At 41.5% G+C, this 16,933-nt stretch overlaps 1 protein-coding gene across 1 annotated transcript in view; it reads left to right on the top strand.

The window, feature by feature from the left end:
• Nucleotides 1-16,933, top strand: part of LOC142398639 (neuropilin-1a-like) — a 118,852-nt gene that overhangs the window by 80,155 nt on the left and 21,764 nt on the right. Inside the window, exons 7-11 of the mRNA XM_075482717.1 lie at nt 2,507-2,662; nt 3,982-4,126; nt 8,052-8,227; nt 9,489-9,644; nt 13,483-13,627. Coding sequence (XP_075338832.1) covers nt 2,507-2,662; nt 3,982-4,126; nt 8,052-8,227; nt 9,489-9,644; nt 13,483-13,627 — 778 coding nt within the window. The remainder of the gene's footprint in view (nt 1-2,506; nt 2,663-3,981; nt 4,127-8,051; nt 8,228-9,488; nt 9,645-13,482; nt 13,628-16,933) is intronic.

The following is a 16,933-nucleotide window of genomic DNA, read 5'->3' as shown; positions in this document are numbered from 1 at the left end:
AAAAGAGTGCTGTTGACACAATGACACTATTGATTAAGTATAACATCAATAAAGAAAGGTGCTTGATACAGTTTCCACGTCTTTTTACATTAGATTTAACCCGGAGTTTCAGCAGCCAGTGTCTCATCTCGCCACGTTGAATAGATCATTTCTTACAACGCTCGTCAGCAAGTTTAGTCATGGAATAAACACAAGAGTCTGTAAAGCTCTTCATGTGGTGAGGAGTGGCTCCAACAAATCAGGGTGCCCATCTCTCTTTATGTTTTTGTTCTTACAGATAATTAATGAGATCGGAGCCCCTGTTTCTCATAAACTTCGAGTGAAACATGATGCAGAACAGCTGTATCTTGGATGCACACTATTTTAACATTCAAAATGTGTTTTGTTTATGACACTCAAAAAGAAAAACGCCCTGAAAAAAGGCTTCTTAGCCGGCAGAAAACATTGCTTCGTTTTGGAGCGGATTAAGAAAGTGACACTTTTAGATTTATGTGCCTCGAGCAAACAACTGGAAGGACATTAGGGTTAGATATAGCCTCAAACTCTGAGCTTTACGATCCACAGGCTTCCACTTCCTTGTTTAAATGCTATTTGATAGTATTTACTGCCCGTCCAATCCCTTCTTTTAGTCTCTGGCTATTTAATCAGATATAATTTTGAGCCATTAATCCAATTCAGCTATTTATCATTTGTGAAGTACTTTTGGAAAACTATTTGTCACACTCATATCTATTAATTGTAGCTTTTATGCCACTTCCTCTCATCAATTTTCCCTTTTGGTTAAACAATATGGCTATAAGCACTTTTAGCTAACTGAGGTTTAGCTAGCTAACAACAGCGAAAACAAATTAGCTCTACATGGTACAAACTCCAAACATGTAGGCGATACATTAATGTTAGCTTTTTCAACTATGCATCTTTACCTCAGGAATATATTTCTCCAATATTTTTTGTTGATGTAACAGTAGAAGTCAAAATTTCTATAAGTTGTTCAAGCTAACTGCTTGAACAACTTATTTTGGCAATTTCCCCAGTGCATTTAGCTTCTGTGCTTTACAATTTACATCTATTATTTTTAGGGACTATTTAAAGTGTTTATTAAATAACATTTTCAACTTTTTGTTCATACTTCTCAGTCCCGTATTCATACTTTTAGCTTGTTTTAGCTTGTTTGTGTACATTTTACTGTTTAGACAAACTAGCTAGCTGTTTTTTTTCTTGCACTCATGTTCTTAGTTACAGCTATTACAGTCAAATATGTGGTAATAATTTATACTGATGAGAAAATATTTAAACTAGAGCTACCCAGAAAATAAGGGAAACCACCTGGATGTCCATTTGGCATTTATGACACCAGCTACCGGTCCAACTACAGTGTTCTGAGCAGGACATTAGCGGGAAGTTGTTGACATTCATAACAAGTGTTGATGATGGTGAATCTGACCTCAAATAAATGCCCTCTTTTGGTCACTCTGATAATGTTAAACAATTTCCCAACAACTGCTAGCAACAAAGTAAAAAGACCCAAATGTTGCAGTTTTGATAGTCAGTGGGGTTACATGGCACTGAAAGGATCAGATTATTGGCTAAATTACAATCAGACTGAGTTATTAAGTTCATGTAGACACCTTAATATGACAAGAAATTGAACTGGATTGGATTAAGACCCCGAGATAACTCGGTTAAAAGTCAAAATAAACCTGCTTGTAGATGCTGAAGCACGTGGTGAATCAGACTTTTTGATTTGATTTTTTTTTTTTTCCCGGGGTCATGACCCGGAAGTCGAAGGAGACGATATTCCTGTTGTTGTCGCCGTCAGAAAGAAACAAACAACGCGATGGAGAATGCTCCGTTGGGCATCGAGTTTGTGCAACAAGCAGCTCATCACAGACCAAATGTAGAGGGACGTAGCTTCATCTGGCTCTGCGTTCTCCATCTTTCTCCAATGCCTGAGTTTGTTGTTGTTGTTGGTGGTGAAGAGGTCAACAGGAAGTGGCTCTATTAGCAACAGTTGAAATGGGTACAGCGCCACCTATCATACCGGGGTGTGACACGCTTTGTGCCTCTGATCCCATTCATTCACCGCCATATATCCAAGGAGAATTACCTTTGCTCAACTCATTCTTATTATAATTTAGCCAATAATCTGATCCTTTAAGTGCCATGTAACCTCACTGAGTGTTTGTTTATAGCTCAGCCAGTTTTGCATTTGACTTTGTTATGAGAGGACCGGATTTGATCCTCAGTTGGGAACATGTTCCAAGCGTCTTGACTACAGGTTAAACTATGACTTTCCAAATTTTGAATATCCTACTAATAACGTCATGTAAGGACAAAATTAACCCTATAAAATGGCATACTTTTCGAGGGGACCCTTTTTCGTTTGTTGGGTACTCTTACTACTCTCACAGGCAACTGTATGGTAGTCAAAGCCTTTGGGGTACCTCTGCATAAATCCAGTCCGACACTTTTAATTAACCATTCTTGCGATTGTTTGTGATTCCAGGTGGATTTGGGGTTTCTCAGATTCGTCTCAGCCATTGGGACGCAAGGTGCGATCTCCAAAGAGACCAAGAAGCGCTATTACGTCCGCACGTACAAAGTGGACCTGAGCTCCAACGGAGAGGACTGGGTCACGGTGAAGGAGGGCTCGAAGCAGAAGGTAACGATGACTCACTTATGCTCAAACAATGCTTTTTCTACCTTAAACTGATGACTAATGAAGGACTCTGCGTTCTTATCAATTAATGAGACTGCTGAATCAATGTTTTCCAAGGGCTTTATGTGTAATCTGAGCCTTGAGTGAAGGCTTCACATCAGAATTAATTACTTTGATATTACTCTGCTGTTCTGGAAGTGGATGCTGAGGTTAACCAACGACTTCGAAAGTTTTAAAAGACCTTTTCAGACATGAGATGGATCATATTACCTGCTTCACCAAGCTCTCAAAGCAACAAAATTACAGCTATACATTTTAGGGCTATAATCCAATCCAATTTTATTTATTATAAAGCACTTTACAACAACCTCAGTTGACCAAAGGGCTGTACAGAAAAATAAAAACAAAAAATTAAAAGAATAAAATACAAGAATAAATTAAAAGACATAAAACAGCTATATAATTTAAAACAATAAATAATTAATAATACTAAAATAAATAAATAAATAATACTAAAATAAATAAATAAATAATACTAAAATAAATAAATAAATAATAACAACAAAAAAAAACTTCATTTAGGCATTTCAAGGGTACCGAGGATTGTGTAAAAAAATGTTAGCGTGGAAGGAATCAGCTGAAAAAGCTCAGCAATCAGTGATATGAGGTGATTGGATTCTTATTTGCATTTAAAATCGCATTTATTTACAAACATGGGGATAAACACACAACAAATAACCTCAGTCTCAACTGCTCTACTGTGCTTCCAGCTGAACTTTGCTTTTTATTGCAAAGAGACGGTTCAGCTGTAGAAATCTAAATACTAAATTATTATAGTATGAACACCAATTGTGCAAAAAGAAAAAACGCACTGGAAGATCATTGCTTAAATGTTTGCAATCACATGGCAAACAAGCCTCCGGCTGTTCAAATTTTATGTGAAGCATCAATGCAAAAGCAGAGGCAATTTCCAGCTTGGATTTGTGGAGTATTTTGAACCCAGTTGCAGTGTTACATGGCCATTGTGAGGCCCACAATTCTCTGGATTCACATCAGTAAGGTTGATGGTTTTTGTACAGCACAACAGCCATGTACTAGCAGCATATATAACAGAAGTCTTAATATCTTCAGTAATATCTGCATTTGTTAAAGGAACTGTAATTGTGTAGCAGCAGTACAAGCAACGCCATTAGTGACCGCAGCTGGGAACTGTTTTTAAGAACTGTGCCGGTTTCGGGTGGATTAACAGAAGCATCAGAGATTTTATTCAAAAATAAAACGACCTTCATATTTTTTTTTCTCCCCTGTCATCTTCTTTTCAGATCTTTGATGGGAACAACAACCCAACAGATAAAGTTAACGCCTTCCTCCCCAAACAGACTCTGACTCGCTACATTCGTATCCGCCCCATGTCCTGGGAGCAGGGCATCTGTATGCGCTTTGAGATCTACGGCTGCAGGACATCAGGTAACTCAGGGGGCCTCAGGGGGGCCTCAGGGGGGCCTCAGGGGGGCAGGAGCCACACAGAAACATGTAGTCAGGTTCACTGTGTACAAAAATGTACTTTTGTGGGGAATTTTTGGGGGATTTGTTGACCTATACATTTTTGGAGACCTTGGGGATTCCAAAAACCAATGTTGCCACTTGAACAGACAACTGTATGGCGGCCATTTTGGAATTTCAAAACGGGCGCCATAAAATACAGAATTTCAGCTACCTTGGCCTCTAAACAACCTAAAAACTCAATTTAACATGCCAATCCTATGTTTTCTTGGTCAAGGAATCAAATGGTGACTTCAAAATTATGCTCCCTGGGGCCTTTCTGCATGGAGTTTGCATGTTTTCCCCTAGGATGCGTGGGTTCTTTCCAGCCTTGTTCCACAGTTGAAAAACATGCATGTTGGGTTTAATTGGCAACCCGTCCAGGGTATACTGCAGCTTGGATAGGCTCGAACCCCCCGGGAACACTGCATAAGATGGCAAATGAGCGAATAAATGCTTTAGATAGTACACAAGCTTTTAACTGACAGTTTTAAGTCACATTGGGTACGGTGACATGCTCTGTTCGAGCTACAGCGCGACTTTGCCCTTTAACCGGACTACCGTCCTTGTCCTAATATACCTGAACAGGAGTGCAATCTTTGTGCCACTTCTAACTTATAGAAATAGGATTTTATTAGAGCAGAGCGACAGTCTGGGAATGCTTTAATAGACTAAAAGTTTTAATTTGCCAATTTCTGATGCCTCTATATGTCTGAGAAAAGAATGTCCTGCATTTTTCAATTACACTCAACTGTTTCTACAGAAAGATGGAACTTTGGTGCACCTTTGATCCCATTTGATCCTAACGACACGCAGGAGTAATTCAACCGTTTCCATTTTCTATACCCGCTTAATCCAATTTAGGGTCGCGAGGGGGCTGGAGCCTAACCCAACTGTCATTGGGCGAGAGGCGGGGTGCACGCATGATGGGTCGCCAGTCCATCACAGGGCCACACAGAGACAATGAGACACACACACTCACTCCTAGGGTCAATTTAGGATCACCAATCAACCTGACATGCATGTTTTTGGGCGGTGGGAGGAAGCCGGAGTAACCCTCTTGCTGTGAGGCAGGCGGTGCTAACCATCAAACCACCGTGCAGGAATAGTTCAGTTAAATTAATTTCAAGTTTATTTATATCGTCACAAATCGCAGCAAATGCCATCTCAATTCACCTCGGAGTCCATTTTAAGTCTATTTTAATCCAGTTTGTTGCTATAGCGTCATAATCCAATTAAATCAAATTCAATAAAATCCAAATGAGTCCAATTGATACAATGCCTATTTTTAAAGTTTCGGTGCCAAGAAAACCAACAGATTTCATCAATCCCCAACCACATTATATGCTTCTAACATATGCTTCACACTGTTGGTAAACCTCCACATGCACCTTCTTACACCTGCGTTGCATTTTTTTTACCAACAACAAATGTACTTTTAGCTCTTTAATCAGCCACGTTTAACCAGCTCTGCTGCTGGTTCGTGGTTCTTTTTCAGCGACACGCTTTCTCTAAACGATCTCTCTCTTTTACATTACACGTTAATCAAACTCGCATCTTTATTGCCTCTGGGATGAGAAACTCCTGCTGCTCTCGTTTGATTTGAAACAATGATTGTTTCCAAAGTGAGCGTAAAATCCCACAGAGGGATATACGGGCTGCTGTGGACAGGCGGTTCAGGAGTGACGCGTTTAAGTTAAATTCCTCTTCTTGATCGGACATTTTGTGCCCTTAAGCTCACTCACAGGCAGAGTCGAAGGGGTTTTCCACGAAGAACACTGAGTAGCTGTTGTTCATCAGCACATATCATTGTGGAGGCATTTGTCAAATGCAATATTAAATCTAACTTGTTGAGGATAATGGACTTAACTTGGCTTGCATTGACCGGGCAATTGTTTCCAAGAATGTCAGAGCTTGACTTGGTTTTCTTTTCCCAGCTCAAGTGTACTTATTTAGTCATTATCCCTGAATGTTTTCTGATTCTTTTAAAATAGCAGCAATTACAGGAAATGGGCTGTTGTTCGGCTTTTTGTAGTTTTCCCCTCAAGATCACGAGTTTTCAACTGTCAGCGAGTCTGTCGGTGTGAAAAAGCCCACGAGGCAAGACTTAAAGCTTCCAGCTGGTTCCCAGGATCTTTCTTCTCTCCGTGAGAACGGTGTGCAGAAGAAAAACCTAAATCTGAACAAACTTCTCTATTCCCTTAACTGGTGAAATCTTCAGTCTCAGAACAGAGGGATCTGTCCAAAGTAATGTGCGAACTGGAAGAAAAAAACCCTTGAGGCAGATAAAGTTAACACTACTTTGGTTCAGAGTAAAGCAGCCAAAGCCTCAGCCCTCTACCTACAGAAGTGGAATGATTATGGGAGATTTTTTTTCCCAAAAATGGACGGTAATGCAGAAGCCATACTGGAAGTAAAGGCTTTATTAAGCAAAGGGATGTTGAAAGAATCGAAAGGGTTGGAAGGCTGAGACACCCTGGATGTGATGGGAGTGGAGATGGAGCAGGAAGGCATGGAGTTTAGGGTTAATGTCGCTTAAATCCAGGTCGAATGGTCGACTGACAGCTGGTAAGCGCAGACACTCTCCTTGCCATGGTATTGGCACCAAGCTGTACATCGGCAATAGCAGACAAAATTTCCTCCTTATGTTTATGGTTAGGGATGGGAATTGATGAGATTTTTACGATTCTAAATCCATTTTAGATTCTGCTTAATGATTCGGTTCTTTGTCGGTTCCCTCATTGATTCTCATTTGGAGAAAAAGGACAACAAACCGGTCGATTAGCATCAACTTTGTTTAGTTTAGAAGTAACACGAGTCATGACCTTACAAACCCAACAACGGTGAGGTCCACATTGGTCTATCCTGGCCTGGGTAATTTAACTCTTCCTGCTCTGGTGAAAGGAGAAGCTGGAGGTAGAGGTGAACTGGGGGTAGTACCACCAGCCTCTGGCTCTGAGCCAGTCAGGCTCTGTCTCTCATGATTTCATCTAAATGTAACGCCTGAGAAGGCATTCATTTAACCTTAACCGTTACTAACAGCAGCTTTTACAATCAGGCAAATGGCGCTAACATGATAGGCAGTGTTTGTTAGTTAGTTTGTTAGTTAGTTACCTGCAGTGTTAGCCGAGGACATGCTAACGTTGCTAACGTTGCTGCTTCTGTTGCTGGGTTCAGATTCACCAACGTTAGTCCGGAGCAGATCGAAAACGCGACATTCATTCATAGTTATTGCATGTTGGTAGTATTTCCTCCCTTTGGTGAAATATTCACTTTGCAAGTTGCCCTGTTGTCGTCTATTTTAGGGATGTGTAATCAAACTTTCGAGCGTTTGTACCGCTTGGGCGCCATGTTGACTGTTGGCTGCTGGCTGCGCTGGACTCATTGACGTCATTCGCGCCCACTGGAATCGAGAAGGGAATCGTTTGCAAAATCGCCAAACAATTCCAAGGAATTGAAACACTGGGAACCGGTTTTCGATTCCCATCCCTACCCATGATGTAGGTGATAATGTAGTCTGTTTGAAAACAGAATACTGGTTTGTAACACTTACAAAGAAGGCTGCTGTTGCTTTTGCTCCGGGACCTGGACCTAAAGCATTCTAGCAGCAGCTTCAAGTAAGAGCAGAACTGGGCACATCTGGGAAAAGATGAAGTAGTGTCAGTGCGATTATGTTCGAAACAACTTACCTGCCCACAAGCCTGTTACGTCTTTGTTTTACTCTCGAAGAATGAAACTCATCCCACAGATGTTAGATGATTCTGTGGTATTTTGATTCCTGAGTTTAAACGCTGCAGCAACATAACGCCTCTCAGAACCTCCCTAACCACTCTCTCCTCTCTCTGCGCAGACTACCCGTGTTCGGGGATGCTGGGAATGGTGTCGGGCCTGATCTCGGATGCTCAGATCAGCGCCTCGTCCTACGCCGACCGGGGTTGGGTGGCTGAGAACGCCCGCTTGTTGACGGGGAGGTCGGGCTGGACCGGGCAGCAGACCAAGCAGCCCTTCAGGAACGAGTGGCTCCAGGTTGGTTCACACCTCAGCTGCAGTTTAACGATGAGGGCTGCTAAGTTTAGAGGGTTTGGGAACGGTGGGTCTGTCCCAGTGGAGGTTTCTGTGCAAGAAGCCTGGCAGCAGTTTTTACAATTAAAAAAGTCGAGTATCACTGAGCCGCCTTGAAATGAAGCAAGATCCGTCATGGGCCCAAATGTGGGACGATGGAGAGAAGAGCGCAGTCCTGAAGTATTTATTTGTCCAAAAATAAAGTAGAAATTCACAGAGGAAACACAAGAGGCTCGAGACATGCTCCTACGCAGGCATGAGGAGCCGCATTTTTTACTGTGTGTCACCACAAAGAGCCACATGAACATCACCACATCCCTTCCTCTCTCACACACCTCTGCTCAGCCACATTTTTGTAAATGTCATGATTGTAGCGACTATTATCAAAAAACAAAGTAGTTGTTTTATTTATTATCCGAGTCTGAACAATGTTTTATTTTGAAAAAATTAGCGAATTCTCCCCGTTCCATCCGTCTGTTCTTGACTCGCTCTCTCGTTTCGGTCACGTGACGCATCGACGCTGATATTAAAACCCACGAGCCGAGCAAAATGAGTCAAAAACAGACGTGTTTGGAAAGCTTCTTCCCAGCAAGGAGACAGAAGAAGAGGCTGTGACCACTAAGAAAAAGAAAAGCTGCCTTTTGAAGGCATGTTTAAGCGTTACCATAGCGACCAGAGCGCGTTGGGAGGCAGAGAGGATGTTATGTCAGGAGGACGCTGCCAATAAAGTTACATACAAGTACACAGTGGATTCAAATTTATAATTATATTTACTAAATACCACAGAGTCTGTGTTGGTCGTATCATTTTATTTTGTTGTATTTATCTGCCACACCGTGAAAATATTGTCTGACATTAAACCAAATTAATTAAACAAATTTCATGTGTATGCATGACCAATAAAATCTGATCTGGAGCAAAAAAGGTTGGAGACCGCTGCCGTATTCAACTCAAACGAAGCGAACACGCACATTAAAAAAAACACAAACACAAATTTTGATATGAACGTAAGAAACCAGACAAAGAGCCTCAAACTGATGTTTCTCTTCTTTCTTTTCCTGTGAGGGTTTCCAGATCAGGAGCCACTGAACCACCCCCTTATTCCGTGCATTAAACTGCTGTATTTACCTGTTTTTCCCCTTTGTTTTTGTCATGCATTTCAGGGTGTTTTTTTGCCGTGCACTTCTTTTGTCACTACTATAATGCAACTTTAACTCCTTGGCAGGTGGATTTGGGCCTAAACAAGATGGTGAGCGGCGTGGTGATCCAGGGGGGGAAACACCGCGACCGGAACGTGTTCATGAAAAGGTTCAAGGTGGGCCACAGCGTGGACGGCGAGGAGTGGACGACGATCAAGGAGGAGAACACGACCAGGCCAAAGGTTGGTGCTCTGAGGCAGAACTTCATCCGCCTGAGTGTGACTGCTGTCGGGTTATAAGTCTGATTTCATCATAATTCGCATTAATTTAAGGAAAGACGACAGCTCAGGGCCGGCCCAAGCCTTTATGGGGCCTTAAGCAGAATTTCATTTGGGGCCCCCCTACCATCACCTCAGCTCCAGATGCCTCATTATTCCATAGGCTGCACTGTTATGTGTGTAACGGACCCACAATCATTAGCATTATTTGTAATCATTATACAGGTGTCATTCTTGTTTTTAACCTTAAAGGGATAGCAAACTCATAAATATGGTTTAATTAACTTCTACATAAAGAGTGATGTATAAGTATGGCTCATTAATTTAACTATTTGAAAGTAACATCAGCAGGCTGGAGACTGACTTTATAGTAAACACGTTAAATAGTTTAATTTCTTTCAGATGTGCAATGGTGTGCAAAATGTTCAAAATCCAAAATAGAATCAAATGACATTCACATTATCTTACAGAAAAATAAAGTTGTAATCAAAATTAAATACTTAAATAATAAATAATAATAAAATAATAAATACAATACTTAAATAATTTTGCCCAACGGTGGCAGCACCCAACAGGAGGCATAAATTAACCTAATATTAGTATTTTGTCTAAATTAAATTTTTTTTTTCTGGTGTAATACAATTTCGTTTAAATTATTCAATGTTATTTTAATTTCATGTATATATTTACTTTTTTATCACAACGTCTCGGTGCTCTCTGGGGCCCCCTGGTGGCGTGGGGGCCCTAAGCGACCGCATAGTTGGCATATGCCTTGGGCCGGCTCTGCGACAGCTAAAAGGAGTTTTTTCAGATGCTTGAATGATTCCAGCTGTTTCGTTTGGCTCCTGGGCCACAAACTGACTGATGTCTTCCAAGATGTGAAAATATTCCCAGAGATCGAAAGCAAAGAGCTCTCTTTTTGTTTTTGTGGATGTCCACCGCTGTATTTGTTTATTTTGAAAGAAAGGTTGAGGAGACGGAATAAAAATCTCTAATTCCTTAAAGTCTTCAGACAGACGCTCATCAGGTCGCAGTGAAACATGGAGCTCCTAAATAAAACTATCAAATTCAGAGGGAGAACCACGGCAGAAAAACGGAAATGAAACATCAGTCGGATTTAGTGAGTCAAAGGACCCCAGAATTAATTATCTGTGTGCATGAGCACTCATAAATTTAGCATTTAATCTTTAAGCTGGTTTCTGCTCATTAATTCACACCTTTTTTGGGGTTTTTTTTGTTCCCGGTCTTCTGTACAAGTTAGTTACACCAAGAAATGTAAACTATCTGATGAGAATGCTTTGAAAAAGGTTTATTTCCACAATAAAACGCCACACAATGTCAAGTAAGCGCAGGAGAACAGAACAAAAGATTGGTTGAAATGAGTTGGAAAAGTCTAAACCCTCGTTTTAATTTCCTAATATTACAAACACGGCGTATCAAATGTGGAAACTGAGGCATTTGTTGGACGTCAGGTATTTACAAGCAGACCTTTTGATGCTTTTTTTTTTTGTCCCAGTCTTCTTATTATTTATTTTTTACATTTTTTTACTTTAAAAATGTGTTTGTTTGTATTTTTAATTGATAAATAATCTAATGAGAATGCTATATATAAGATATATTTGGGCCTTTTGTGGCACCTTTTGCTCTGAAACTGAGACTTTTGTTATTAGAGCCGATTTAAAAACGTACTTTTCATACCTTCATCCCTGGAAGTACAGGAACCCAGAAGGTTTCTGACTCTAAACTTTATTGCCGATCCATAAGAGGAAATCCGTGTCACTGCCGCGGAGACCCTGCTTCCTCTCCTCGGCCGGCCCCGTTGGTGCGACATCCTCCTCTATTTGTTCCAGATGGAACCTGAAGCCCGAGGTTGGCCGTCAAACTCCTGCTGATTTACTGCAGACGGAGATCTAGATGCTGCCCCGTCTGTCCTTTCAGCGACTCTGCGCTGTTTCCTGCAGGTTGTTATTTTTTATAAAACCGCTTCAAAAGACGAGGCAGGAAGGCCTGAGCCGGTTACATGTGCGTGTACCAGGCTGGCTGAGGCACGCAGGCTGCACAATAGAACTGTTCTGTCGGTGCAGCGCTCCAACACTGAGCTGCAGGACGTCCGTGCCTCCACTGTACACATCTTTGAGTGATTATAACTTCTACAGAAGTCTGGTTTTTCTTCATATAATGACGTTTTTTTATGTGGAGACTGAAGATATACCTGCAAAAACACAGAGAGCCTGAAGACCAACTCAGCCAAGTTCGCTTCATAACCCGAAAAGACGTCCAGTCGATGCAACCATATAGTTTATCTTTAATACAATCTGTAAGGAAACAGAAATAAGACAAACATGAGCTTTTCTCTGAAGTGTCTCCTTTAACAATCCTCATAAAGAGAAAGGAGGGTGGCGTTGGGTGATGCGTTATACACAGCACGTTCAGAATAACACCAAAATAACACAAAAAAATTAATATTTCTAAACATTAACATTAAATTCACCTGATTTTCTTTTTTTTCTTTTTTTTTTTTACATAAACTGGAAAAAAAATTATATTTTTAAAGGGCAAATGTTCATGAAATAATATTATTTCTAAACATTAACATTAAAATCACCTGATTTTCTTTTTTTCTCTTTTTTTTAAATGTAGTAAAAATCCAGAAATGCAGCATAATTTTTTTTTATTATTATTATTTTTTTTACATAAACTGAAACAAATGTGTATTTTTAAGGGGCAAATGTTCAATAAATAATAATATTTCTAAACATTAACATTAAAATCACCTGATTATTATTATTTATTTATTTATTTTTTTAAGTGTTGTAAAAATCCAGAAATGCAGCATAATTTTCTTTTTTTTCCTTTTTTTTTTTTTTACATAAACTGAAACAAATGTGCATTTTTAAAGGGCAAATCTTCATGAAATAAAATTATTGATTATTTTAAAGATTTATTGTTGAAAAAAGCGACTTTAATTTTCACAAATGTTTAGCTTACCTGGTTAGCACTGGCTATCATTTCACCGATTGGAGGTGTAATTAATTAGAAGTAGATTGGTGTAGGTAGTGTAAATAAAACATACGGAACTTTAACTGTAAACACCAAGCGGATTTATCTTAGAGGGATAAAACCTTTCATCCGGTTGTTCTGACCAGCTGTTTAAAAAACAATGCATCTAGAAAAAGGCTAAAACTGCATATATTTAAAAAGAACTAAATATGTTCCCAGAAGCCTTTGAAATACATGGTATGATCAGAGTGGAGTGTCACATGTGGCAATAAATAAAGCAACACTTAAATAAAGTAAATCTCAAGCAAACATCCTATTTTTTTTTGTCACTCTTTGTGGAAATATTTCAACTTTCAGGCGTTCGCTGTTTCAGTTTCGTATTTAGCAAACGTCGTAGCTTCCTCCATCACGGCAGCTTTTTGATAAATCAGGCTTATGGAAATGTCGGCGGTTCAAACGGGCAGGGCTGTATCTGATGTTCGGTGTTTCCGCTGCTCGGCTCTCATTTTCGTCTGTGCTGCTTCCATTTTAGAAATGGGGAAAAGATTGGTCTCTGCTTCTGATTTCCTGATCTTTTATTCTGTTTCAGCTTCTTGTCAAACTGACGGATGCATGATCAGTAAAAGTGCACATCACTGCTTGTTGTATTGACTCACTGAGGTTTTTAGACAACTATGAGCTCTAATGGTATTTAGAAATCTGTTGCATTTTGAACATTTTCACTCACGAAATCTTTAAATCTTTCACCCTTCAGGTGTGATAAATTGAGGCTTGACATGTTTGTTGTTTGCATTTTCTTCAGATATTCGGGGGAAATCAGAACCATGAAATCCCAGAGCTGAGATCAGTCGGTCCACTTCTGACTCGCTTCGTCAGGATTTATCCGGAAAGAGCCACCACCGAGGGCGTGGGTCTCCGTCTGGAGCTGCTGGGCTGTGAGCTGGAGGGTGAGTCCTGTGGGTTCAGGCTTTGGCAGAGTTGGTCCTCCAAACAATAGTGAATAAAATACAGTAAATAAGGCTTTATATGTATAAGACAGCTGATGTAAGTCTGGAAAAATGAGACCGCTGTCAATCAGTTCCCCCGCCTTCCCACTGTCCTCCCACATTAACGACAGTTTTCATGGTTTTCTTGTCTGTACTGTATTGAAGCCTCCATCTCGTTTTCCAAGTTTGAATAAGAGTGAAGTCTCAGGACACTTCATGCTTTCTCAGATTGTTTTGAATCATCTCTTTAGCAGAGTCACAGCCAAACACAAACGGCTGATTTATCAGACTAAACGCTGGCACAGAGTAACTGCGGACCTCTGTTTGGATCAAGAGTCTTAACAGCCACAAATCTGACATACAGACGCACACACACGGCATATTTACAGTATTTATTATGTGCTGGTGGTCACCAGAGACCATGAAAGGCTTTTTGATATTTAGTAATTACAGAATATGTCACCTGAAATCCATTGTTAGCAAACTAGATAGCGCGTTAGCTTGCTAGCATGTTAGCTTACTAATTAGCTGGTATGTTAGCTTGCTAACTAGCTTTTGCACACTTATACATTGGCTGTGTTCCAAACCGCATACTTCTCCTACTACTCATACTAACTTTTTGAGTTAGTATGCGAGTTTCAGTAAGCGAGAAGTTCCTGGATGCATACTAGATTCTCCTAAATGTTGGGTATACATCATGAGGTTACTACTCATACTCAAACTACCCAAGATGCAACGTAACATGACGTCGCCGATCGTCATTTCCTGTCAAAACGGCAGTTTCAAGCTAGCTACAACGAGGGTAGGTTCACTTCCTGTTTTCAAAACAAAAGCACCAATTGTATGGTAATGGCTTTCCCTATGATAAAAGGCAACGGGTATTTTATTTTGTGAAAATAACCGGAAGTGCGTTGCTCACTGCGGCTAGCTTTAGTAGCGCCGAATTCGTGGGAACAAAATTGTAAACAGCCGGTATTTAGTCAGGTTTTCAACACGTTGGGGATCTAAACGACTACTTTCTCGCCTGTTTTCTGCTCGGGCAGGAGCGAAATGCATTGTGGGTAAACGCTCTGCATGCTGTCTGATCGATGAGTATGCAGTATGTAGTATGCGGTTTCGAACACAGCCCTCGTTTATTGGCAAACAGAAGTTTTATAAGCTGCGATTTGGAATCGGAGCTCCCAAACTCTCCTGTTTTTTTTTCATCTGTATCTTTTCTTGCTGCCGTCTTTTGTCTGTGACACAATCTTTGTTGTGGCAACAACCACATACTGACAGTCACATATAACATGCACAGCATGGCCTCCCTCCTTTGCTCTGTTGTTTATTCTGCAACGTGACATCGTCGGCGCCACCGTGATGACAGCTGGTGAAATTACCCATCTACCTTCAACCGTTACTGCCTGAAGAATGCTATTAGAGACTTCCACTTCAAATGTTAAAAAAACAGCTCTGTGGCTAATGTGTTAGCTCTTACTTTGTGATCAAATTGAGGTTGACACGCTCCAACCCAATTCATCCCGATTCCCCTTTTCCAAAATCCATAAAGGATGATTGGGAGAATGTGGGTCTTCTGTGACACTTCTTGTCTGTTTGATCAGTGGCAGATGCTGATAATCCACATCTAAACAACAAAACCTTTTGATTTGTGACACTTGCTGTCATCATAGGTTGATGCCTGTCACGTCAACATACAGGATTGTTGTTTTTTTCCCAACATCAAAGCACATTTTCATCCCCTTCATGTTGAGTTTGTAACATCGGCTGAATGTGGAGGCTGAAACATGTGTATATCTGTCTGGTATTTCTCTACACTGAAAAAAACAACTCATAAGATTTACTTAAAAAACCCTTTGTAAGTATTTGCACTCAAATGATTTAAGTAAGATTGAATGCTGCAATATCAAGTAAATTTTTTAAATACATCTAAGTTTTAAGTTATATTTATTTAAACAAATTAAGTAAAGTCTACTTGTTTTTCATAGGCAGGAACATCATTTTACTCAACATTTTAAGTAAATTTTATATATCTGTAGTATTTGCTGTTATGAAGTAACTTAGTAGATTTTAACGATACACTTTCAGAGTAAAGTTTATGTAGTATTTCTAGGTTTATGTACAGAAAACTATTAAACATTTAAATTGTATGAGGAAACCTGAGTAAAACTTCCTCTTCCCCCATAATTCATGTATTACGTTAATAAAATGTTTAATTTTACTTAAGAAGCTCGAGTTCTTACTGAATCTTAAAAATACAAGGTAGAAATTATGACTCTAATAGAGTTTACTTCACCAAAAAGTCACTTTTTTCAGTGTATTTCTAGAAAACAAAACACACAAAAAGAAGATAATCGTTGAAAATATTCCAATGCAAACATTCCAATGCAAACATTACTGTTTGATACTTCTGCATTAATAGGAAAGAGGGGAGGCAGGGGGGGAGGCAGGGGGGGGGGCAGGAGGGGAGGCAGGAGGGGAGGAAAGAGGGGAGGCAGGGGAGGAGGAAAGAGGGGAGGCGGGGGGGAGGAAGGAGGGGAGGAAAGAGGGGAGGCAGGAGGGGAGGCAGGGGAGGAGGAAAGAGGGGAGGCGGGGGGGAGGAAAGAGGGGAGGCAGGGGAGGAGGAAAGAGGGGAGGCGGGGGGGAGGCAGGAGGGGAGGCAGGAGGGAGCAGATGAAAGGCCGAGGCATGCCATGGCAGGTCTCCGTCTGTGCTGCTGCGGTGGTCAGAGCCGCGGGGGAGGCAGGGGGTGAGGCAGGAGGGGAGGCAGGGGGGGAGGCAGGGGGGGAGGCAGGGGTGGAGGCAGGAGGGGAGTCAGGAGAGGAGGCAGGAGGGGAGGCAGGAGGGGAGGCAGGAGGGGAGGCAGGAGAGGAGGCAGGAGGGGAGTCAGGAGAGGAGGCAGGAGGGGAGGCAGGAGGGGAGTCAGGAGGGGAGGCAGGAGGGGAGGCAGGAGAGGAGGCAGGAGGGGAGGAAAGAGGGGAGGCGGGGGGGAGGCAGGAGGGGAGGAAAGAGAGGAGGCAGGAGGGGAGGCAGGAGGGGAGTCAGGAGAGGAGGCAGGAGGGGAGGCAGGAGAGGAGGCAGGAGGGGAGGCAGGAGGGGAGTCAGGAGAGGAGGCAGGAGGGGAGGCAGGAGAGGAGGCAGGAGGGGAGGAAAGAGGGGAGGCGGGGGGGAGGCAGGAGGGAGCAGATGAAAGGCCGAGGCATGCCATGGCAGGTCTCCGTCTGTGCTGCTGCGGTGGTCAGAGCCGCGGGGGAGGCAGGGGGTGAGGCA

This window comes from Odontesthes bonariensis, chromosome 14 (assembly GCF_027942865.1).
Source record: "Odontesthes bonariensis isolate fOdoBon6 chromosome 14, fOdoBon6.hap1, whole genome shotgun sequence".
NCBI classification, from domain to species: domain Eukaryota; kingdom Metazoa; phylum Chordata; class Actinopteri; order Atheriniformes; family Atherinopsidae; genus Odontesthes; species Odontesthes bonariensis.
This window is presented reverse-complemented; position numbering and strand designations above follow the sequence as displayed.